The sequence below is a fragment of the Aegilops tauschii genome, chromosome 5, assembly GCF_002575655.3.
Source record: "Aegilops tauschii subsp. strangulata cultivar AL8/78 chromosome 5, Aet v6.0, whole genome shotgun sequence".
NCBI lineage: Eukaryota > Viridiplantae > Streptophyta > Magnoliopsida > Poales > Poaceae > Aegilops > Aegilops tauschii.
Genome location: NC_053039.3, coordinates 129,209,749 through 129,235,444, shown reverse-complemented (window position 1 = coordinate 129,235,444; position 25,696 = coordinate 129,209,749). Strand labels below are relative to the sequence as shown.

General features: G+C 54.4%; 1 protein-coding gene across 1 annotated transcript; it reads right to left on the bottom strand.

Annotated features, from left to right (window-relative positions):
- Positions 1-1,588: 1,588 nt before the first annotated feature.
- Positions 1,589-23,906, bottom strand: LOC141022620 (uncharacterized). The gene is made up of 3 exons (XM_073498889.1): positions 23,422-23,906; positions 23,158-23,242; positions 1,589-1,638 (listed from the first exon to the last, which is right to left on the bottom strand). Exons 1-3 carry the CDS (start codon positions 23,686-23,688, stop codon positions 1,589-1,591), a joined length of 402 nt encoding a protein of 133 aa, XP_073354990.1. The 5' UTR covers positions 23,689-23,906.
- Positions 23,907-25,696: the final 1,790 nt, after the last annotated feature.

The window sequence follows — 25,696 nt, the reverse complement described above, 5'->3', positions numbered from 1 at the left end:
ATTTTTAAACTTAGGCGAGTACAGGACTGCAGCTAAGCCTCCGAGTGAGAGGGTTGCTCTTCACTCGGTAGGATTTTTAAAACTTAGGCGAGTTCAGGACTGCGCAGAGCCTCCGAGTGAGAGGGTTTCTCTTCACTCGGTAGGATTTTTTAAAACTCAGGTGAGTACAGGACTGCAGCTAAGCCTCTGAGTGAGAGGGTTGCTCTTCACTCGGTAGGATTTTTTAAAACTTAGGCGAGCACAGGACTGCATCTAAGCCCCCGTGTGAGAGGGTTGCTCTTCACTCGGTGGGATTTTTTAAACTTAGGCGAGTACGGAACTATAGCTAAGCCCCCGAGTGAGAGGGTTGCTCTTCACTCAGTGGGATTTTTTAAACTTAGGCGAGTACAGAACTGCAGCTAAGCCCCCGAGTGAGAGGGTTTCTCTTCACTCGGTAGGATTTTTTAAACTTAGGCGAGTATGGAACTGCAGGTAAGCCCCCAAGTGAGAGGGTTGCTCTTCACTCGGTGGGATTTTTTAAACTTAGGCGAGTACAGAACTACAGCTAAGCCCCCGAGTGAGGGGGTTGCTCTTCACTCGGTGGGATTTTTTTAACTTAGGCGAGTACGGAACTGCAACTAAGCCCCCGAGTGAGAGAGTTGCTCTTCACTCGGTAGGATTTTTTAAACTTAGGCGAGTATGGAACTGTAGCTAAGCCCCCGAGTGAGAGGGTTGCTCTTCACTCGGTGGGATTTTTTAAACTTAGGCGAGTATGGAACTGCAGCTAAGCCCCCAAGTGAGAGGGTTGCTCTTCACTCGGTGGGATTTTTTAAACTTAGGTGAATCGGGTTCGCGGCTAAGCCCCCGAGTGAGAGGGTTGCTCTTCACTCGGTGTTTGTTTGTGAAACTTAGGTGAATCGGGTTCGCGGCTAAGCCACCCACTGGGGGATTTTGAACATATGCATATGTAACAACAATCATTCATGAGACTGTAAAACTTCGTCTTTGGTAAACAAACTGGAAGGTACTTCTTATTACATCTCAACAGACTGAATGTTTAAGTATGAAAATGGCGGAGCAGCTCCACATTCCAAGCATGTGGCTCGTCTTTCTTGTGTTCCACGTTGTACATGTGATATGCTTCGTTGTGGAGCACCTTGGTGATGATGAAGGGGCCTTCCCAAGTGGGAGCAAGCTTGTGAGGCCGTTGCTGATCCACTCGGAGCACAAGGTCTCCTTCTTGAAATGCTCGACCTCTCACGTTTCTGGCATGGAATCGATGGAGGTCTTGCTGATAAATGGTCGATCGGATCAAAGCCATCTCTCTTTCTTCTTCCAAAAGATAAACAGCATCTTGTCGAGCTTGTTCTGCTTCGGCTTCTGAGAAGAGTTCTACTCGGGGTGCGCTGTGAAGCAAATCACTCGGCAGCACGGCCTCAGCCCCATAGACCATGAAGAAGGGAGTCCGACCGGTCGACCGATTTGGTGTTGTTCTCAACCCCCAAAGGACTGATGGTAACTCGTCTACCCAAGTGCCTGCTGCATGCTTGAGTTCACGCATCAACCGAGGTTTTAGCCCTTGGGGGATCAAACCGTTTGCTCTCTCTGCCTACCCATTCGACTGCGGGTGCACGACAGACGCGTAGTCGACCCGAGTTCCTTGGGAAGCGCAAAATGTTCTGAACTCATCAGAATCAAAGTTGGAGCCATCTGTGATAATACTGTGAAGGACTCCATATCTAAATATTAGCTCTCTGATGAAACTGGTGGCAGTGCTTGAATCGAGATTCTTGATAGGCTTGGCTTCGATCCATTTAGTGAACTTGTCGACTGCTACAAGCAAATGGGTGAAACCACTTCTGCCGGTCCTCAGGGGTCCAACCATATCCAATCCCCAAACAGCAAATGGCCAGACGAGTGGAATGGTCTTCAAGGCTGATGCAGGCTTGTGGGACATGTTGGAGTAGAACTGACAGCCTTCACACTTGTTGACTATATCTTTTGCCATCTCATTTGCTCGTGGCCAATAAAATCCTGCTCGGTATGCTTTGGCCACGATGGTCCGAGAGGACGCATGGTGGCCACAGGTCCCCGAGTGGATGTCATTGAGAATCATTCAACCTTCTTCTGGCGTGATGCATCGCTGGGCGACTCCAGTAACACTTTCTCTGTAAAGTTGTCCACCTATCACGGTGAAGGCTTTGGATCGATGGACAATTTGACGAGCCTCATCTTCATCCTCTAGAAGTTCTTTCCTGAGCAGATATGCAATATATGGCACCGTCCAATCGGGGATGACGACTAAAACCTCCATGATCAGGTCAACCACGGCTGGGATTCAACCTCAGTCGGATCAGTGGGACTTTTCGGTTGCGGGGGCTCTTCTGTGAAAGGATCCTCTTGAACTGATGGGGTGTGAAGATGCTCCAAGAACACATTGCTAGGAATGGGCTCTCGCTTGGAACCTATCTTTGCCAAGTCATTAGCTGCTTGATTCTTCAGTCGGGGTATGTGGTGGAGCTCTAACCCTTCAAACTTCTTTTCCAATTTTCTCACTGCATTGCAATAGCCAGTCATAGCTGGGCTCCTGATGTCCCACTCCTTCATCACTTGATTGACCACTAAATATGAGTCGCCGTAAACCATTAGGCAACGGACGCCGAGTGAAATGGCCATACGCAAGCCATACAGAAGTGCCTCATATTCAGCTTCATTGTTGGAGGAATCAAAGTGAATCTGGAGAACATAACTGAGTTTGTCGCCTCGCGGGGATACCAGGACTACCCCAGCACTAGAACCATTCAGCATCTTGGATCCATCAAAGAACATAGTCTAATGTTCCGAGTGAATCTGAGTCAGTTGTTGCTGCTCAACCCACTCGGCGAGGAAATCTGCTATTGCTTGGGACTTGATTGCTTTCTTGGCCTCAAACTTGATATCCAACGGAAGGAGTTCAATCGCCCACTTTGCCACTAGACCAGTTGCATCCCTGTTGTTCAGAATTTCTGACAATGGAGCGTCACTGACGACTGTAACCGAGTGATATGAGAAGTAATGTGCAACCTTCTTTGTGGTCAAGTAAATTCCATAAACAAGCTTCTGATAATGCGGATATCTCTGCTTGGATGGAGTCAAGACTTCAAAAATATAATACACTGGGCGCTGAACCTTGTAGGCTTTGCCTTCTTCTTCCTGCTCGATTGTGAGCACTGTACTGACAACTTGTCCAGTGGCTGCAATATAAAGCAGTAAAGGCTCTTTGCTGATTGGGGCAGCGAGCACCGGCTGGGTGGAAAGCAGGGCTTTGAGCTCTACAAATGCCGCGTCAGCTTCAGCAGTCCACTCGAACTTGTCAAATTTCTTCATCAGTCAGTAAAGAGGCAATGCCTTTTCACCGAGACGAGAGCTGAATCGACTCAAAGCGGCCAAACAACTAGTAAGCTTTTGAACATCATGCACACTCACAGGGCGTTTCATTTGGAGGATTGCACCAACTTTCTCTGGGTTTGCAACAATTCCTTTTTCGCAAAACGAGGAAATCGAGTAACTTTCCACCTGGGACTCCGAATGTGCACTTCGACGGATTAAGCTTGATATCATATCTCCTCAGGTTGGCAAAGGTTTCAGCGAGGTCAGTCAGCAGGTCGGAACCTTTACGTGACTTGACCACGATGTCATCCATGTATGCTTCCACATTCCGACTGATTTGAGTGAGCAGGCACTTCAGTATCATGCGCATGAATGTGGCGCCAGCATTCTTGAGTCCAAAAGGCATGGTAACATAGCAAAAACACCCGAATGGGGTGATGAAAGCTGTTTTTATTTCGTCGGGTCCATACAGTCGGATCTGATGGTACCCGGAATAAGCGTCCAAAAAGGACAAACGCTCGCATCTCGCAGTCGAGTCGACGATTTTATCGATGCGGGGCAGAGGGAAATGATCTTTTGGGCAGGCCTGATTAATATGCTTGAAGTCAATGCACATACAAACTGAACCATCTTTCTTGGGAACCATGACAACATTGGCAAGCCACTCGGAGTGGTATATCTCTCGGATGAACTCAGCTGCTAGAAGCCGAGCCACCTCCTCGCCAATTGCCTTCTTTTTCTCCACGGCGGACCGTCAAAGATGCCCTTTGACAGGTTTTGCTTTTGGGTCGACTCGCAAACGGTGCTCAGCCTGTCCCCTGGGTACACCTGGCATTTCAGAAGGCTTCCATGCGAAGATGTCCCAGTTCTGACGGAGGAACTGGATGAGCGCTTCTTCCCATTTGCTGTCGAGTGTTGTTGAAATATGAGTCAGAGCAGCATTGGGGTCGGTCGGGTGAATGTGAACTGGCTTTCTCTCACCGGACGACTGAAATGCAGACTCTGAAGCAGGCTTCTTAGAACGCAACAAATCACTCGGATCTGCATTTTTCTGATATTCTTGCATTTCCACTGCTGCCATCTGTTCATCGGCAATCTTTGAGCCCTTCTGGAGGCACTCTTCTGCTCTTTGTCGATTTCCAGTGACTGTGATAATGCCTTTGGGACCAGGCATCTTCAGCTTGAGGTACACGTAACATGGTCGAGCCATGAAACTGCCATATGCGGGTCTACCCAGAATAGCATGATAGGCACTGTGAAAATCCACAACTTCAAATGTCAACTTTTCCTTACGATAATTCGTCGAATCACCGAAAACCACATCAAGAGTAATCTGGCCGAGTGAGTCGGCTTTCTTCCCAGGGATGACCCCGTGGAATCGCATATTGCTTTCGCTGAGTTTGCACATCGGAATGCCCATCTCTAGGAGAGTCTCAGCATACAAAATATTCAGACCACTGCCACCATCCATCAAAACTTTGGTCAGTCGAGCACCTCCAACAACTGGGTCGACCACCAACGCTTGCCACCGCAGGGTAGCGACATGCATTGGATGGTCGGACTGGTCGAACGTAATGGGAGTCTTTGACCACTTCAAATATGTGGGCGTTGCCGGAGCAACCATGTTCACTTCTCTGTTGATAACTTTCAGTCGACTTTTGCTCTCAACGTCAGTAAAAATCACTAAAGTGGCATTGACCTGAGGGTAACCATCGTCCTCTTCTTTGTCCTCGTCCTTATCAGACTCTTTCTCTTTCTCACTGGGTTCTTTCTCTCGGAACTGCTGGATAAGGAGCCGACACTGTCGAGTGGTATGCTTGGGGTAAATCAGATTACCCTCTTCATCCTTCTTGGTGTGTACATGACACGGCAAATCCAGCACATCATTTCCTGCTTGATCTTTCACCTTCTTGGGGATCCAGGGCCCCTTAGGCTTTCCCTTGAACTTTCCTTGGGTCACAATTGCGGCCTCACCAGGACCTGCGGGTTCGGCTTTGCGCTTCTGCTTCTGATTGGAATTCCCTCCCCCGGTGTCCTAGGTGACTGGTTTGCTCTTGCCACTGCGGAGTCGGTCTTCTTCCTCGCCGTTAGTGTACCGAGTGGCTATTTCCATCATTCAGGTCAGAGTCATATCTCCTGTCCGACCGAATTTTAGGTTTAGCTCTCTGTACCGAATGCCCTCCTTGAAGGCGCAAACTGCTTGGTGCTGAGTCACATTTTCCATTGTGTGATGCAAAGTGGTCCACCTTTGGAGTTAATCCCTCGAGGTTTCATTCGGTTTCTGTACACAATGCTGCAACTCAGCCAGCCCTGCGGGCCGTTTGCAAGTGCCTTCAAATGTTCTGAAAAACACTCGGGCCAACTCTTCCCAACCGTATATACTACCAGGGGCCAACTGATTCAACCAAGCTCTGGCCGAACCTTCCAACATCAAGGAGAGATGCTTCATGGCTACATCGTCATTGCCGCCACCAATCTGCACAGCCACTCGGCAATCTTCCAGTCAAGTGTCTCGACTCACCGGTGAACTTGCTCACTCCCATTGCCAAACTGAAGTTGGGTGGAATCTCAGCAGCTTTGATGGCTCTGCTGAAACATTCAGATCCGGAGACATGAACTCTGCTGCCAGTCGGACGATCTCTATCGAGTCCTTCTCTATGTGCTCTGTTCCTGTCGACCAGACCTTGAACGAGAATTGACCTCGCATCAAACCCTGGCTCTCTTGGGTTGACTGGGACTCTCCGCTCATCGTTGTACGGGCGCCTGTCATCATATTGCCGGGGCACATATGATCCGCCCCTCGGAGGGGGCGTAGGCACTCGACGGCGGTCATCACGGCCGAGTCGATGATCATACTACTCGTGGTTCCGACCCAAGTACTGCTCTTGGCGATGCCCACACCCCTCATGCCGCGGAGGCGATCTTAGGATATGAGCCGACTGGACTGTGTCAGGCACCACAGATCTGCTATGGATCCTGTTGCGAGACTGAGAAACGGCTATGTTTTGCTCTCCTACTGCCCGGAGCAGCGCCCAGATCTGCATCAAACCTCTTCCAGCCTCTGATTGGGACGGCTAAATCGACTCTGCTATATGGGCCGCAGCTGTGAGATTCTGAATCGGAGTGCGGTATACTTGAGGTTCAGGCAGGAACAACTGCCACTGCCGTCGACTGGATTCAGGAATTTGACGTCGAGTGCGCTCTTCGAGTGAGTGCTGAAGGTTCTCCAGCCGCGCGCGCTTAGCCAAAGTGGCCAGGAGCGAAGCCTCCAAGGCCTGAACCTCGGCGGTCTCCCCGATGATGGGAGTGTGGAGGGCCTCCATGTTGCGATGGTGCAGCTCCTCCCTCTGTTGTGAAGTGAGGGCTTCAGGATGATATTCCTCGTGAATGCGCGATGGGTCGCCGCCGCTGCGATGCATACCAGGCGGGCTGCGCGGTGTGTTGACCATCAGGACCTCTGCTGCAGGGTCGCTGCTGTCGCACTCAGATAGGGTCTCGACGGAGCCAGTCGAACAGGCCGTAGAGAGATTCGTCGGGCTCGATTGCCGCGACTTGAGGGGTGGCCAACTGATGGGCCACCGCATGCTTTACCCACCGCTGAAGCCGCGATCGACCGGATCGCTTGCGGCGGCGAGCAGCGGGGAGCTAAGACGCTACGGGAGCTGACCGATACTGGGTCGACGGCTGCCGCAGAAGGACGTCGCGGACGCATGCGCGGAAGTGCGTCGCCCCACGGACGGGGAGCGTCTCGACGTCAAGGGGGGCTTCCTGGAGCCAGGAAGAATCGTCGGCGATGAAGACGAGCGCGCCGAGATGGATCTCGCGGCCCTCAGCCAAACCGCCGCCAGAAACCATGATCATGGGAATCAGAAAAATCGCAACCTCACCGAAAAGTCGCTAAGACACCAGCCCCATGGTGGGCGCCAACTATCGTGGTTCTAAGTCTGACTGTAGAATATAGGGGTACGTAGGAGGAGGCAAGATCCTAGCTACGGTGAGATTGTACACGCAAGGTTTACGAGTTCAGGCCCTTCTCAGAGGAAGTAATACCCCTATGTCTCGGTGCCCGGAGGCTGGGTCGACTGGATTATGCGTGAAGTTATAGGGGGTGCGAACCCTTGTGCCAGTGGAGGGAGGTGGCTTATATAGAGTACGCCAGGACCCCAGCTAGCCCACATTACAAGGGGTTCAATGTACATAAAGGTGAGACGTTACTGGTAACGCCAATAATAAAGACATATAAATGATCATTAAGACTAGGGAGTGGACGCCTGACCGTTGCCATCCTGGGTGACTTTAGACCTTCTATACTCCGAGTGGTTTCTGGTATGGTCGAATGAGTATTTCCTGGTCGAAAGGAATTGGGTTATCCGAGTGGAGTTGTTGGTCGAGTGAGTTGCACTCTGATGTGATTTCAATCGGTAGATGCTGCTGTACTTTGAATGCCTTTGACCTTAGGGCAATGTCCTTGGGGAGGGCGTCTAGGTCAGGCCTATTACCCTACCCTAGGTACATGTCATCGTCAGCTGGCGAGCATCGCTGAATGTGCAGCAGCGGCAGGCACCGTATTGCATTTGTCCAGCTCGTCGGTAGGCTCCTCCTCTTCCTCTTACTGAGCGCCCTCGGCAGAGGAGAGGCTGCCGGAAGTAGCACAAAGCCCCTCCGTAGTAGTAGTATTTAGGGCCTATTTTGTTCAGTTCATCTGACTATAGATGTGTGGTGGAACTGTACAACGTACTTAAAATTAGCTAGTATATATAGTTGAACTAGCTATTTCAGTACGTGGTTAGAAACAATTGGGGAAAAGTTTGGTTGGTTCAGCTGTCGAGTTGAACTGCTTGTATAAATTAAGAACGACTGCTTAATCTATGAATGAAATCTATGCTTAATTACTGAATTTTAGTTGCAAAAATTAGATAGTGCTAGTGATTTTTAGCTGCATATTTTGACAAATTGCAGTGTTACAAGGATTGACAAATGGCAATGTTACTAGATCAACAAATGTCAATCTTTCCAGTTTGACAAATGGCAACATACCCAATATGACATATGCAAATCTTACCAAATTGTTTGTACGTGGTTGCACACGGGTCATCAAAAACAACCGTTTGCGTTGAAGGGATGCACAAATCCTGCGCTGCGAATTTTCCCTCGACTTAAGGGGGAAGACCATAGCTCTCACTTTGCATACGGGTGTTCTATCTAAAACGTTTGCGATCAAGAGCTGCAGAAATCCTGCTCGGCACATTTTCTCTTGGCTTCCTGGGGAAGCTGTCGGTTTGCATATGGGTGTTCTAACTAAAACGTTTGCTATCAAGAGCTGCACAAATCCTGCTAGGCACATTTTCCCTTGGCTTCCTGGGGAAGTTGTCGGTTTTGCATACAGGTGTTCTAACTAAAACATTTGCGATGAGTGTTTTATATTTAAAAACCGAATTAAACTGTGGCTTGGGTGCCATTAATGGAGAGGATGGGAGCAAGGCGGGCGGCCATGGAAGTCAAAGGGCTTGCTTTCCGGTGAGCCTGCGCGGCGTACAGCTCGCACGCTTCCCGGTGAGCCTCCGCATTGGAGTACAGCTCGCACGCCTCCCGTTTAGTCAAGCACTCAAGCACCTGTCCGCACGGCACCTCCTAGCCATTAAAAGAGTGAGGTGTGGCGTCACGTGAATGGTTGACAAAACGCTCACAATTTATATGCACTGGAGCATGTGCATGTAGTTCAAATTTGAATTATGCACATAAAATGCCTAGAAAACGCAAGTAATGTATAAAAATGTCCAAACGAACCCCGAAAAATTCCAAAATAAAAAAAACACTCCTCTTGTTCTATGTTGACACTAGAATTTTTTTGAAAACAATAAGAGGGAACGGATATCGTTTCGTCCCCGAAGGTGGCACGTTCCCTACCGAAACCTTCACGCTTGTTGTGAGAAGCTCTGGTTTGTGAGACGCTTATAGCCAAACCTGCCCCAAATGGGACAAAAAATTTACCATGGCATGTTGATGCCGCTCCATGATAGCATGTGAAGTTTCATGAATTTCAGACGAGTTTTGGATTTACTAGAATTTAAAACCAAGTATTGCGGCCGAGAGACGGTGGCAGGGTGTTTGAAATTCATTCCCATTTCTTGCACGGGACCTAAGCATGCAACCAAGGACACAGATTTGATTTTTCAACCAGTTTATATGCACTGGAGCATGTTCGTGTAGTTCAAATTTGAATTATGCACCTGAAATGCCTAGAAAACCAAGTTAATGTGTAAAAATGTCCAAACGAACCCCGAAAAATTCCAAAATTAAACACAACACTCCTGTTATTCTATGTTGACACTAGAAATTTTTTGAAAGCAATAAGAGGCAACGGACATCGTTTCGTCCCCAAAGGTGGCACGTTCCCTACCGAAACCATCACGCTTGTTGTGAGAAGCCTTGGTTTGTGAGACGCTTATACCCAAACCTGCCCCAAATGGTACAAAATTTTTACCACGGCATGTTGATGCCGCTCCATGATAGCATGCCAAGTTTCATGAATTTTAGACGAGTTTTGGATTTACTAGAATTTAAAAACCAGGTATCTCAATGTTTGCGGCCGAGTGACGTTGGCAGGGTGTTTGAAATTTATTCCCATTTCTTGCATGGGACCTAAGGATGGAACCAAGGACACAAATTTGATTTTTCAACCAGTTTATATGCACTGGAGCATGTGCATGTAGTTCAAATTTGAATTATGCACCTGAAATGCCTAGAAAACCAAGTTAATGTGTAAAAATGTCCAAACGAACCCCGAAAAAAATCCAAAATTAAACACAACACTCATGTTGTTCTATGTTGACAGTACAAATTTTTTGAAAGCAATAAGAGGCAACAGATATCGTATCGTCCCCAAAGGTGGTAGTTCCCTACCGAAACCATCACGCTTGTTGTGAGAAGCTCTGGTTTGTGAGACGCTTATACCCAAACCTGCCCCAAATGGGACAAAAAATTTACCACGGCATGTTGATGCCGCTCCATGATAGCATGCCAAGTTTCATGAATTTCAGACAAGTTTTGGATTTACTAGAATTTAAAAACTAGGTATCTCAATGTTTGCGGCCGAGTGACGGTGGCAGGGTGTTTGAAATTCATTCCCATTTCTTGCATGGGACGTAAGCATGGAACGAAGGACAGAAATTTGATTTTTAACCATTTTATATGCACTGGAGCATGTGCATGTTCAAATTTGAATTATGCACCTGAAATGCCTACAAAACCAAGTGAATGTGTAAAAATGTCCAACGAACCCCGAAAAATTCAAAAATTAAACACAACACTCCTGTTGTTCTATGTTGACACTAGAATTTTTTTGAAAGAAATAAGAGGCAACAGATATCGTTTCGTCCCCAAAGGTGGCACGTTCCCTACCGAAACCATCGCGCTTGTTCTGAGAAGCTCTGGTTTGGGAGAAGCTTATACCCAAACCTGCCCCAAATGGGACAAAAATTTTACCACGGCATGTTGATGTCGCTCCATGATAGTATGGCAAGTTTCATGAATTTCAGACGAGTTATGGATTTACTAGAATTTAAAAACCAAGTATCTCAATGTTTGGGGCCGAGTGACGGTGGCAGGGTGTTTGAAATTCATTCCCATTTCTTGCATGGGACCTAAGCATGCACCGAAGGACACAGATTTGATTTTTCAACCAATTTATATGCACTGGAGCATGTGCATGTAGTTCAAATTTGAATTGTGCACATAAAATGCCTAGAAAACCCAGTTAATGTATAAAAATGTCCAAACGAACCTCGAAAAATTCCAAAATTAAACACAACACTCCCGTTATTCTATGTTGACACTAGAATTTTTTTGGAAGCAATAAGAGGCACCGGATATATTTTCATCCCCAAAGGTGGCACGTTCCCTACCGAAACCATCACGCTTGTTGTGAGAAGCTCTGGTTTGGGAGAAGCTTATACCCAAACCTGCCCCAAATGTGACAAATTTTTTACCACGGCATGTTGATGCCGCTCCATGATAGCATGCCAAGTTTCATGAATTTCAGACGAGTTTTGGATTTACTAGAATTTAAAAACCAAGTATCTCAATGTTTGCGGCCGAGTGACGGTGGCTGGGTGTTTGACATTCATTCCCATTTCTTGGATGGGACCTAAGCATGCAACCAAGGACGCATATTTGTTTTTTCAACCAGTTTATATGCACTCTAGCATGTGCATGTAGTTCAAATTTGAATTATGCACCTGAAATGCCTACAAAACCAAGTTAATGTATAAAAACGTCCAAACGAACCCTAAATAATTCCAATTTTTTTGACGACATACCTATAGTTGCATATTCACTGCAGATAAAAGTCTAGCAATTCAAACACCATCCTTTGCAGCTGTGACCCCATTATGTAATTCAAATCAAGACGAAAAATCAAGTAGATTGTACACAGTTTATTATCACCAACCATGTGAGATGTAGCACAAAATATCTTGGAGCATCGTCGATGTATAGTACGCCTATGGCTTACGCGAGAAGGTGCGTTGGCTACAGTCCACAGCCGGCGTGTCAAGCACACTAGCTCACTCCCCAAATATCATTTCACTGTTCAATCATCGCCGGTGAAAGATGGGGACGTGGACCTGTGTTGTGAGGGCAACTTCGGCGGCCCACTCCGGCGAGAGCGCGGCCGCAGCCGCCAGGCGCGTGCAAACAAGCTTCGTGAGGGCGATCGCAATCTGCGTCCGGGCGGCCAAGGTAGCCCAAACGGCCGCTGTTGCTTCTTAGGCGGCGGCAACAACATCTGCCTCGGGGATAGCAACTGGCGAGAGCGGCACAACAGCTGTCCGTTCCGTAGTGGCGGCCTTAGCCCTGATGGAGGCTGCCCACCACCATGTCGAGGTTGTCCATGCCCAGCTCGTGGCGGTCACCGCACAAATCGAAGAAAGCTTCTCCGACAACGGTCGGCAACCCATGGCCGAAGAGTTGACAATCGCCGAGAGAGTTCGAGCAGCCATCCGTTCCTGCGCGGCATACCTTGCCACGACGGAGCCGCCAAAGCCCAGATCGCGTCCACCCATGCCCACCTCATGGCGGCCTATTCCAAAGATATGGTGGACGCGGATGGCGAGATGCTTGCCAAGTATGGTGCGATTGATGCCATGGAGCCCCTTCCCGAGGAGACCGTCGGGCGCGAGCTGGACATGGAGGCGGCGGCGGAGATCGACGAGCACCAGCCATAGTAGTACTCTTTGTTTTGTTTAATTAAGAGCGTCGGTCTTTAATTTGTTAGAGTAATGTTTAGGTCAGCTAGCTCTGTTTAATTGCTGAACTTGCTCAATTAAGAAGTGTGGGTGTGTTGTAGTCTCCTTTGTGTACCCAAATTATGCAATGACGTGGATGACCACTGTAACCATGGAAATTCGAACCAAAATTTTCGACGTTCAAACTCATCACACACGGGTTAAGCTATCTGAATCATTTGTGATGTTCACATATCGTACACAGTTCTGAATAAGGGACCGTGTCTGATGACACTTTGCGCGCTAGTTTTTTCGCTGAAGCGATTCCAAATTTTTGGCTTCCGCGGAAATATCTACCTCCCCGCCCCCTCCCCCTTACCAAAAACCACATTTCCCCTGTTTTTGCCTTCCTTTCCAAGTTGAATCCTTCACTCCTTGCTTGCAGCGCCGCCTCCTCACCGGCGACCCTCCTTCACGCTGCTCGGCCTCGCCTATCCAGGCAGGTAATCCACACCCGACCCCCATCCTCCTCCTCCTTCCACGTCCCACATGCCCCAACCGCCGGCGCGAGCGCGACACCTTCCACCCAAATCACCGACCCCTCCACCAAATAAGTGCCGCCCTAAGCCATGGTGCACGCAGTTTAGCCAGGATCTCAAGGAGCATTTGGCAGCGGAGAAGCAAATCGCGACCGCACGCACAGATGAGGTCGCGATGGCTGCCATTCGTGCTGACCCCCAGATCTTGCAGGAGCATCTTGCCATTTGCTAGCTACGCCGGTTAAGCATGCTCGGTTTACCCGTTGCATGTGCTGCTCCTGCCTTCCTTCACAAATTGTAGTGAATTGTGCTATCTAATTTTACCATGCAATCTGTTGCTCTAGTGTATATGTTCTATATGTCGTGCAGTGTGGTGCTCACTTATTAACTATTTTGTTAATTAGTTGTCGTCTTCAGTTAACTGTTGTCGGAGTAAATGGCCACGGGTAGCCTAACCGACTGCCCCTGGTTCTTCTGAAAAAATTATCAGGCCTTCGGGCCTCCAAGCACTCCAAGCATTGGGCCGCCTTCCCTGGCCGGCTACCTCTGAAGCCAACTCCCGGAAGGCGACCCAGCCTCAGCAACCCCTCCCCGGGACGACTACGGGGTAGCCGACTCCAAGAAGCCGGCCAAGAAGAACGCCGACTCCAAGAAGCCGGCCGAGACCACAACCACCAAAGCTACACCCACATAACGGTGACAAGACGGGGTGTGGCCACAGTGCGGCCCACTACCCCCGAGGCCCGAGGCAGGCATGGCCACAGGAGGCCGTACGGGATGACCGTCTCCTGTTCGGCTCGGCACTGTAGCCATGCCAGCCTCAACGTCATCCACGACCAACTCCTGTACGGCCCGCAGGCGCCGGGCCCCTTCCGCCAGAGAGAGGCGCGGAGGCGGCCCGGCCTACCCCAGTCGACCGAGGGTGTAGCCGGCCCCCAGAAGCCGGTTACCCCCTTCCTCGAAGCAGGAGCCCCATTAAGGAGACAAGACGAGGTAAGGCTACAGTGAGAGCCCCCGAGGCGGCCCACTGTAGCCACGCTTACCTCGACAAAGCCCTCGTCATCAGAGGCGAGGCTACAGGAAGCAGCCGCCGACAAGACCCTAGGCGGTGGGGCCGGCCTGTCGACCAAGAAGCCGGCAGCCGGCGGGACCCACCAGTCGGCGGGACCCAACAGCCGGCGGGACCCAACAGCCGGGGAGCGTAGACACTGACGGCTGGGACCAGTGCCCAGCCAGATTACCATTGTACCCCCCGGGGGTAGGCCTATATAAACCCCCCGGAGCACCCATGCAAAGGGTTAGCTTCTGAATACAGCACACACACCATAGAGATAGAGAGAAGCAAGAGCTAGCCTTGTTCTTCTTCTCCCTTGAACCCAACAGCTCAAGGAGCGATTGTAGCTACCTTTCCTTGATCTAGTTATCATGCGGAGACCCCGCAGAGCAGGACTAGGGGTGTTATCTCCTCGGAGAGCCCCGAACCTGGGTAAGATCCGCCAGCGTGCATGTCTTCGCCTCATCCCGTTTCCAGGCACCGGCGATGTCTTATTGGCACCCACAATGATAAGCCATCCGTTGGCATATGTCGCACCAACCACCCGACATTTGGCGCCCACCGTGGGGACAGGTGCACCGTCATCCGGAGACCTGTTCTGTACGGGAACCCTCTTCCTCCCCCGCGAGCGCAGCCAGCCTGCTGCGCCCGATGGCGTTTGCCTCGACGCGCTGCAAGGCGTCGACGACGCCTGCGCAGTGAGCTGCCTCGCCGATCTGCTCGGCGAGACTCGCATCTCCAACGAGCCTGCGTCCGACGCAGGCACCGACTACCCCGAGAACTGCCTCGTCGGCCTCCTCGACCAGCTTCACGTCTCCAGCGAGCCTGCTGCAGACATGGAGTCGGTCGGCTCCACCGACCCGATGCTCATCGACTCCGACACAGCATCGCTTGACGCCTACCCCTCCGACGTGGTGGTCTTCGACGACCCCCTCCCTCGAGCTGACAGCGGCAGCAGCGCTGTCACCGAAGTGCTGGTCATCAGCCACGTCGCCAACTCGGGCGAGAATGCCCACGACGCCCTGCAAGCGGCAATGCACGACCTCTCCGTCGCCATCCCGGCCGACGCCGACGCCGAGACCCTGGAGGCACGCCGCCTTGCCCTCATCGCGGAGGGCCAGAAGATAGCCTCCATGAGACGCCTCACCGAGGCCCACCAGCGCGAAGTCGACCGCGCCGCCTTCGGTACGCCGATGCCTAGCGGTCCGAGCCGAGCCGGCTTCGTCCAGAAGCGCGGCGCGGCCGTCGCCAGCATGCTGGGGGCAGATCGCCCCATCTATGCCACCCCGCTCGAGAATCTGCGAGCCGCTCAGGCGGCTGCAGAAGAGCTCAATGGGCTGGGAGCCGATGAGCTCCCCTACATGGCAAGACGGATCCAGCAGCTGATCGACGAGGCTGCAGAACAGCACGAAGCCGGCGCCCGTGCTGATAGTCATCCCCCGCGCCGGGAGCACGCCGCGACGTCCCGCTCGCCGACTGCGAGCGGCGCGCGCCAGAAGAAAGACAAGGAGCCGGCTGCCAGCCGCAGCCGGACTCGCATTACCATCGAGCGCGACGCGGAAGGCCGCCCTCGAGCGGTTGAACACCAAGGAAATCTGCCTCCTCCCCCGCCTCGAAGAGAAAGACGCCTCACTCCGCCGCCTATCACACACCCGACTCTTGGCGACCGACTCGGCCGCCGAGAAGGAGTCAGCGAGAACGACGCCCGCCACAGGATCGACCGCCTTGCTCGATCCTTGGCGTTAAAAGAAGAAGACGATGTCGGCCCGCCATGCTTTGGCCCCCGCATCCGCGACGAGCCCTTCCCCAAAGGGTTCTCGCTCCCCAGAGACACGCCCAAGTACAACGGCTCGGTGAAGCCGGAAGATTGGCTCATCGACTACTCCACGGCCGTCAGCATAGCCAACGACAACCGGCGCGTCACCGTGAAATACGTCCCCCTCATGCTGCAAGGCACGACGTGCACATGGCTCAACAGCCTCAAGCCCTACAGCATCAACAGTTGGCTGGACTTCACCGAAGTCTTCGTCCGCAACTTCACCAGCACCTACAAGCGGCCTCCCAAGCCTCACCAGCTCTCCCTCTGCGTCCAAGGGCCCAACGAGTCGACCCGCGACTACCTCACGCGATGGGCCGAGCTCCGCAAATCCTGCGAGGGGGTGCACGAGGTCCAGGCCATCGAGTACTTCACCGCCGGGTGCCGAGAGGGCGCCCTCCTCAAGCACCGACTCCTCTGCGACGAGCCGGCTACCCTCGATGAGTTGCTGGTCATCGCGGACAAGTACGCCACAGCTGACTCCTCAATGAAGACGGAGCTCCGAGTGGATGCCTTGGGGAAAGTGATTGCTCCGGCTCCTAAGACGCCGGCTGGCGACCCTAATCGGCGCCCCTACCAGAATGACCACAAGCGCAAGGCCCCCATGCCGACTTCCTCCAGTCGGCAGGTGGCCACAGTTGAAGATGAGCAGCCCGAAGAACGGCCCGCTCCCAAGAAGAAGGGTGGAAGGCCGGCTTGGCAGCCGTCTTTCTCCTACGAACAAGCTCTCGACGCCCCCTGCAAGTTCCACAGCGGCGCGAAGCCGTCCAACCACACAACCCGGAAATGCCACTGGCTCACCCGCATCACCAAGGGCGAGGGGATGTTGCCGCCTCCCGGCCCGCCGCCTCCAGCCCCCTGCAGCCGGCAGCTCGGCCGGCAGTCGGCGCCATCCAAGACGAATTTCCCGAAGAGCACGCCGCCTACGTCGTCTTCACTAGTCAAGCCGACGACAAGCACAGCCGACGCCGACAGCATCAAGAAGTGAATGCAGTCGCCACTAGCACTCCCGAGTTCATGCACTGGTCAGAAAAACCAATCAGCTGGAGCCAGGCCGACCACCCAGAGGTAATGCCTTCGCCTGGCTCCTATGCAATGGTCTTGGATGTCACCCTCGCGACGGAGAGGCGAGCTGCCAGATTTTCCCGCGTCCTGATAGATGGCGGAAGCAGTATCAACATACTGTACCGCGATACCATGGAGAAGCTGAACGTCAAAGCGAAGCAGCTCATGCCGAGCCGCACCGTCTTCCATGGTATCGTCCCTGGCCTGTCTTGCTCCCCAATCGGCAAGATCAAAATGGATGTTCTCTTCGGAGACAAAGATCATTTTTGCCGAGAAGCAATATGGTTCGAGGTAGTGGATTTGGAGAGCCCCTATCATGCACTGCTTGGCCGACCTGCCCTGGCCAAGTTCATGGCTGTGCCCCACTACGCCTACCTGAAGATGAAGATGCCGAGCTCGAAGGGGATCATCACGGTAGCCGGCGACTACAAGAAGTCCATCGAGTGCGCCATGGCCAGTAGCCGGCTGGCCGAGTCCCTCATGGTGGCAGAAGAGAAGAAGATGTTGGAACGGGTTGTGGCCATGGCCGGCAAGCAGCCGGCCTTGTCCCCCAGCCCCAAGGATTGTGATGCGCAGGGCTCCTTCCAGCCTGCCAAAGAGACGAAAAAGATACCTCTGGACCCGGAGAACCCGGAGAGGTTCGCTGTCATTGGGGCGAACTTGGACAGTAAATAGGAAGGCGAGCTCGTCGACTTCCTCCGTGAGAATCGAGACATCTTTGCATGGTCCCCAAAGGACATGCCGGGTGTCCCGAAGGATTTCGCCGAGCACAAATTACATGTCCGAGCTGATGCGAAGCCGGTCAAGCAGCCCCTCCGCCGACTGTCAGAAGAGAAGCGAAGAATTGTGGGAGAAGAGATAGCCCGGCTCCTTGCCGCTGGCTTTATCATGGAAGTGTTCTTTCCAGAGTGGCTTGCCAACCCAGTTCTGGTTCTGAAGAAGAATAACAAGTGGCGTATGTGTATAGACTACACTAGTCTGAACAAGGCCTGCCCAAAGGATCCGTTTGCTCTGCCACGGATTGACCAAGTGATAGACTCCACAGCCGGATGCGAGCTGTTAAGTTTTTTGGATGCGTACTCAGGGTACCATCAGATCAAGTTGGACCCAGCTGACCGCCTGAAGACTGCCTTCATCACACCCTTTGGAGCTTTCTGCTACCTGACTATGACATTCGGCTTGAGGAATGCCGGTGCCACTTTTCAGCGTTGCATGCAGAAATGCCTCTTGAAACAACTCGGCAGAAATGCCCACGTCTATGTAGACGACATTGTGGTGAAGACAGAGAAGCGCGGTACCTTGCTGGAAGACCTGAAAGAAACATTCGCCAACTTGCGCCGATTCCAAGTCAAGCTCAACCCCGAGAAGTGCGTGTTCGGAGTGCCAGCCGGCCAGCTGCTGGGCTTCCTGGTCTCCGAACGCGGCATCGAATGCAACCCTGTCAAGATCAAGGCCATCGAGAGGATGGAGATTCCCACAAAACTGCGAGATGTGCAGAAATTCACTGGCTGCTTAGCCTCCCTGAATCGTTTTATCAGCGGACTAGGAGAGAAGGCTCTCCCCCTGTACCGACTCATGAAGAAGTCCACTGACTTCGAGTGGAACGACCAAGCCGACCAAGCCTTCCATGAGTTGAAGAAAATGCTGACCACTCCGCCTGTCCTGGCGGCGCCGACTGAGAAGGAGCCCATGCTCCTCTACATCGCCGCGACTAGCCGAGTCGTCAGCACTGTTGTTGTGGTCCAGCGCCCGGAGGAAGGCCGAGCCCAGCTAGTCCAGAGGCCGGTGTACTATCTCAGCGAAGTGCTATCCAGGTCAAAGCAAAACTACCCGCACTACCAGAAGATGTGCTATGGGGTGTACTTCGCTGCCAAGAAACTGAAGCCCTACTTCCAAGAGCACCCCATCACGGTCGTATGCACTGCCCCGCTAGCCGAGATCATAGGCAGCCGGGATGCATCCGGCCGGGTGGCAAAATGGGCCATTGCATTGGCGCCCTACACAATCTTCTACCAACCCCGCACCGCCATCAAGTCGCAAGCATTGGCCGACTTCCTCGTCGACTGGGCTGAGACCCAGTACCTACCACCGGCTCCCGACTCTACCCATTGGCGGATGCACTTAGACGGGTCCAAGATGCGCACCGGCTTGGGAGCCGGCATTGTCCTCACCTCTCCCAAAGGCGACAACCTCAAGTACACGCTGCAGATCCACTTCGCCGCCTCCAACAACGTGGCCGAGTACGAGGCGCTCGTACACGGGCTCCGGCTAGCCAAAGAGCTTGGCATACGCCGGATCCTGTGCTACGGCGACTTAGACTTGGTGGTCCAGCAATCGTCTGGCGACTGGGACGCCAAGGACGCGAACATGGCGAGTTATCGATTCCTCGTCCAGCAGATAAGCGGATACTTCGAGGGGTGCGAGTTCCTCCACGTGCCAAGGGCCGACAACGACCAAGCAGATGCCCTAGCACGGATCGGCTCCACCCGACAAGCCATACCGACTGGCATCTCCCTCCAGCGCCTCCTCAAGCCGTCCATCAAGCCGTCTCCAGAGTCGGATTCCATCTTCGTACCACCTGCGCCAGATACAGCCGGATCCGACTGGAGAAACCCCGCAGGCGGCACGGGGACTTCGACAACTGGCCCGGGGACTGCCGTAGTCGCACCCGACCTGGGGACTTCAGAACCCGGCCCGGGGACTGCAGCAGTCGGCCCGGGGACTACAACGACACAAGAAGCAGTGGCTGACTCACCCAACCCACCCACCCGAGTCATGGTGGCTACATTAACAGAAGAAGAAGTCACAGCTCCCTCATGGGCCCAGCCCATCCTCAAGTTCCTAGTCAGCAGAGAGCTGCCGGCTGATGAGATCTCAGCAAGACTAGTGCAACGACGAGCCGCAGCATATACAATAATCAACAGAGAGCTTGTGAAGCGCAGCGTCACTGGAGTCTTCCAGCGTTGTGTCGAGCCAGAAAAAGGAGTGGAAATCCTCAAAGACATCCACCAAGGCGAATGCGGCCACCACGCAGCCTCAAGATCACTTGTGGCCAAGGCTTTCCGCCATGGTTTCTTCTGGCCGACTGCCTTGGAGAATGCTAAAGAAATAGTCAAGAGCTGCAGAGGATGCCAAGTTTTTAGTTCCAAGCAACACCTGCCGGCTTCTGCACTCAAGACCATTCCCCTCACCTGGCCTTTTGCCGTCTGGGGACTGGACATGGTGGGCCCTTTCAAGACAGCCCACGGCGGCTTGACGCATCTACTTGTCGCTGTGGACAAGTTCACGAAGTGGATCAAAGCAAAGCTGATCAAAAAGCTGAACGGGCCGACTGCCGTGACATTCATCACCGAGATCACTACTCGGTACGGCGTGCCGCACAGCATCATCACCGACAACGGCACGAACTTCGCCAAAGGAGCACTGGCACGTTTCTGCGCGACGCAGGGCATCCGACTGGACTTAGCGTCCGTTGCCCACCCGCAGTCAAACGGCCAGGTCGAGCGAGCAAATGGACTCATCCTCTCCGGCATCAAGCCCCGACTGGTTGTACCACTGGAGCGATCGGCCGGCTGCTGGCTCGAAGAGCTGCCAGCTGTCCTCTGGAGCCTGCGCACTACACCCAACAAGTCAACCGGCTTCACTCCATTTTTCCTCGTGTACGGTGCCGAGGCTGTCATCCCAACAGACATGGAGTTCGACTCGCCTCGGATCACCATGTACACGGAGGAGGAGGCCAAAGAAGCAAGAGAAGACGGCGTGGACCTACTGGAAGAAGGCCGGCTGCTAGCACTCAGCCGGTCCGCCATCTACCAGCAAGGGCTGCGCCGCTACTACAACTGCAAGGTCAAGCCAAGATCCTTCCAAGAGGGCGACCTTGTGCTCTGGCTGATCCAGCGAACAGCCGGCCAGCACAAGCTCTCGGCCCCTTGGGAAGGCCCCTTCGTCGTTAGCAAGGCACTCGGCAACGACTCCTACTACTTGATCGACGCGCAAAAACCAAGAGCATGCAAGAGAGACGACTGCGGCAAGGAGTTGGAGCGACCATGGAACGCAAACCTCCTGAGACGATTTTACAGTTGAAAGCAGTATGTATCATGCTACCCTTTTTTGTATTAAGTACAAACCAACAGGCCCCCCGAGCAGTACTCGGGGACTGCCCTTGTTTATCCATGAATGACAAGTGTCATATCCATGAATGTATTATTACATTTTGAATTCTTGTCTGGCACCGGGTTCGACTAGTCGGCCCGGGGACTGGCCGCCTTGAGCTATATTGAAAGTTCTACCTGAAGTCAGAAAAGTAGTGTGCCGGCTCCCGAGTCCCCTCTTGTTGAAAGTCGCAGCTCGAAGAACCGACTGTCCGACTAGCAAGAGGCAAGGCAGAAAGGATGCCCACACGAAAAATGGCTAAGGAACAATGAACCTATATAGCAAAGAGACGGCCTCCAAACATGCCTGCCGGCTGCCAGAACAGCCGGCTGGCCGGCTTCCTAAACACTTAGCTTTAGTCCAGCAAAGCTAAAGTACTCCTCCCCCCAATTGGCCAAGCACTCCTCCAGCTACAGATTGCAGAGCAACTGTTGGATTGGGGAGGCGGCAACCAAGGGAGGGCGGCAAAGGAAACAGCAGAAGGACAAAAAGCAAAAGTACAAGGAAAGGCCAAATGCATAAGTTATATATACACATAAAGCCCCCAACAGGCTGGCAACAGACATAAGTTCGAATACACCCAGTGGGTGGAATTGTGCAGACTTAACCAAACATTGTTCCAAAAGTAACAAGACAGGAAAACAAAAGATGGCAGACTAGGGCGCGGCGCGGAGGCCGAGCTGGTCGGTGGAGACGGCCCCGCCGGCTGAAGGAGTGGCCGCCTAGCGGGTCTCGGCTTGACCACCACCAGCGGCAGGCGACGCACTCACTCGCGATGTAGTGCTGGAGGTACGGTCAGGCTGAGGCTGGCCGACTGCCCCACCAGCCGGCTCGGCGTCTTCACCCTCCTCCCCCTCCTCTTCGCCCTCGTCGCTGGAGTCGATCTCCTCTGCCGAGTCCTCACCGTCCGCCGGGTTCAGCCCGAACCACTCCTCCGGCTGGGCGACACCGTTGTCATCTACCTCGGGGGCGAAGACGCTGGTGTCGGTGTAATCGGCGATCGCCGAAGCCCGCCGGATGATAGCCGGCCGCGCCGGCTCCAGCTCTGTGTCGGCTTGCTGCCGCCAGGTAGCCAGCTGATCCAGGCTCAGGCCGGGATACCAGGCCTTGATGAACTCCAGCGCCCGCCTGGCGCCGGAGCGAGCCGTCGAGGCCTTCCAAGCCTCGAAGCGGTCGACTGCCACCTCCAGCCAGTCGGCAGTCCGACTGGGGGTGCGAGGAACCACTTGGCCGAGCCAGAGGGCGGCCAAGACTTGCGCCCCGGCACGCTGAAGCCGACGGAGCAGTCGGTGAGCCGGCTGGATGCGGGCCTGGATCGCCAGGAGCTGCTCCTCCAGCGAGCGGCCGGCGGTTGGCGAGATCTCAAAGCCAGCCTGCCTTCGCGCTTGGCGACGGGCCTCGATGGTCTGTTTGGCGGCAGTAGAATAGCCAGGGAAATATTCTGCGCAAGAAAGAAGAAGAAAAGGAAGAAAAGAGCACAAAATCAGAAAAAGAGCCAAAGTGGCAGATGGCAAGAAAGGACGAAGAGGTAGGCGGCTTAATGTCAACCAGATCTTCGATCTGGCCATAGCCAGAGACCAGAGTCTTCCTGGCCTCAGCCCAGCCAGCCGCCTCCGTCTCGTACTCGGCCTGGAGGGCGGCTTCGCGGTCCTGCACCACCTTCAGGGCCGCCTTGTGGCCTTCCTCCTGGTCGGCCAGCTTCTTGACCAGGCGGTCGCGCTCCTGCACCAAGGCGGCGAGCTCGGCATCCTTGGCACGAAGGGCAGTCTGAGACTCTCCCAGCTGTGCCCTCAGACTGCCGTTGGCCGCTGCAGGGACGGCAGAAAAAGAAAGAACAATAAGAAGAAGTCGTCAAGGAAGATCCGACCCGACTGCTCAGCAGTCGGCCCGAATCTCGGGGACTACACCCAGTGGATGCGCTGACGCGCCCCCACATGAGATAAAGAACAAAGCACGTACCTCGGCTCTCAGTAAGGTCGGCGGTCTTCTGAGTCAGCTCCCGAGCCTGGGAGTTGAAGGCGGCCGCTCGAAGGTTGTGGTAGTCCTGCAAGATGGACAGAAGATCGAAGTAAGAACAAGAATAGCAAAGGCAAATCCACCAAGAAGTTCCAAGCCGCCTGCTCAGCAGCCGACTCGGAACTCGGGGACTACACCCAGTGGGTGCGCTGATGCGCCCCCAGGGAAGAAATCAAGATCAAGAAGAAGCAAGATGGGAATACTAACCCGGATGGCCGCCCGCGTCGCGAGGAACTCGTCGGTGAACTGCCTCAGCGCCGCAGCTTGGCCCTGGAGCCGGGTCCGGACGTCCTGTGCAGCCACGTTCACCACGGCCGTCCCTCCGCCTGGCGTCCACCCCGAGGTAGCGCTGGCCGCCTCCGCATCCCGGGCCGACGAGCTGGAGCCCACGGCCGGCTGCGGCTCCGACGCGGCCTTCTGTGGCTCCGACGCGGCCTTCCCCGCGCGCCGGCTCGACGGAATCCGGACCGCCATCTCAGCCCTCGTGGCCGGCTCGCCCCCCGCCGACTGTGCAGGCGGCGGATCAGGCCGGCCGCCTTAAGCCGCCCCAGTTGGCGGGGTCGGCACCGGCGCCCTCTCCAGGATGATGACGTCGTCGCTTCCCCCCAACCCTGGCTGGTCGCCGCTGGCTCCCTCTGGCGAGGGCTCCATGTCCCCAGGCGCCATGACGCGCAGCGGGGTGACCATCAAAACCTCCCCCGCCGCCGCCGCGGCCGCAGCCTCTGCTTGGGCCCTGGCTGCGGCATCGGCGAGTGCCTTCGCCGCCTCCTCCTCCCGTGCCACCTGGGCGGCGGCCACCTTCCGTGCCTCCGCCTCCCGCGCCTCCCGCGCATTCCGTTCTGTCGCTTCCTGAAGGTCGGCCCGGGGGTCCACGCGGCGAGTGGTGCTCCCAGACCCCCTCGGCGACTCGACAACGGAGGCGGCAGCCGCCCGCTCAAGCGACAACGGAGCTCTGTTCGTTTGGAGAAGAAAGATAAGGGTTCAGGGACCACCAGAGAAAAGAAAGAAAAAAGTGTATACGAAAGAAAGTGAACTTACGCCGACACGGTCTGCGGTTGCTTCACCGTCTTACGGAAGCGAGCCGCCTTCGCGGCCGTCTCCTCCCGCCTGGTGGCTGCCGCCCCGCCCCTGGGTTTTTTCGTCCGGCTGCCGAACAAACCCTGGGCGGCGTGACGCTTTTGACCTTCGCCCCGAGCAGGCGGTGCAGCAGAGGAACCCGCGCCGCGTCCAGATGCCGGCTGGCGGCGTGGGGCGACTTCGGCCTCATCATGGTCCGGCCAGTCGTCGAAGGTGACTCCGAGCCCGGAGCCGCCTGCTTCGCCGCTGGCTTGGTCACCGCCCGGCTCGATGTTGTCGTCCATGCCGGCCGCCCCCAAGTCGGGGTCCTCCAGATCGTGTTCGGTCCGGTCGGGGACGAATCGACGCTCTGCGTCTGACCCGCTGGCCGGCCGAAGAAGAGGACTCTGTCGAAAAACGAACCGACTAAGTTAGAGTCGGCCAAGAGGAACTCGGCAACAAAGAAAGGAAAAAGAAAAAGAGACAAGGAGAGCATACCATAGGCGGCGGATTGGCTCGGCTATATGGTTCCTTGCCGAACTGCCACTCTTCGGTGAGTTTGCAATTCGCAAGATAGTTCACCATATAGGCGACCTCCTCGCGCGGCATCTCCTTGGTGCACATTCGGCTCGGATCGAGCGGGCCGCTCATCTGACAGATCAGATGAGGCCGGCTCTGGAGTGGAAGAACCCGGCGCGTGACGAATGCGGCCAGCAGGTCGGGCCCCGTCAAGCCCTCCGATTGGGTCAGCTCTCGCACTCGGGCGACGGCGGCGGACCCGGCCGGCGTCAGAGTCACGGCCCGGAAGGACCACTGGGGCTGCCTGCCCGCCGGAGGGCCGGCTACGTAAGCCGGCAGGTTGATGTAGTCGCCCCGCGGGGCGATGTTCCGCACGTAGAAGTACGATTTTTGCCATTTCTTCACCGATTGGATCAGCGTGATGACGGGGAAGGGGTTGTCGGCGACCGACCTCCGCGATGCGATGAAGGCGCCAGTCTGAGCCGGCACGTCCTGCATGCGCGTGCCCAATTTGGACTGGAAGAACTCCCCCCAGAGCTCGAGGGTGGGGAGGACGCCGAGGTAGCCCTCGCACAGGGTGACGAAGGCTGATAGCAGCACCACCGCGTTTGGGGTGAGGTGGTGCGGCTGGAGCTGATAGAAATCGAGCCAGGAGCGGAAGAAGGCGCTCACTGGCAGGCCGATGCCGCGCAAGAAGTGCGAGCGGAAGACCACCCGCTCGCCCTCCCGCGGCTCCGGCGTAATTTCCCTCACCGGCGCAAGGCGGACCTCCACCTTGTCCGCGACTGGCAGCCGCTGAGTATTGCGGAGGAACTCGACGTGGTCTTCGTGCATGTTGGAGCCGTCCCAATCCCCGCCATACTGCTCCGTGGCGGGAGGCATGGAAAAAACTAGCGCGGCGGCGGAG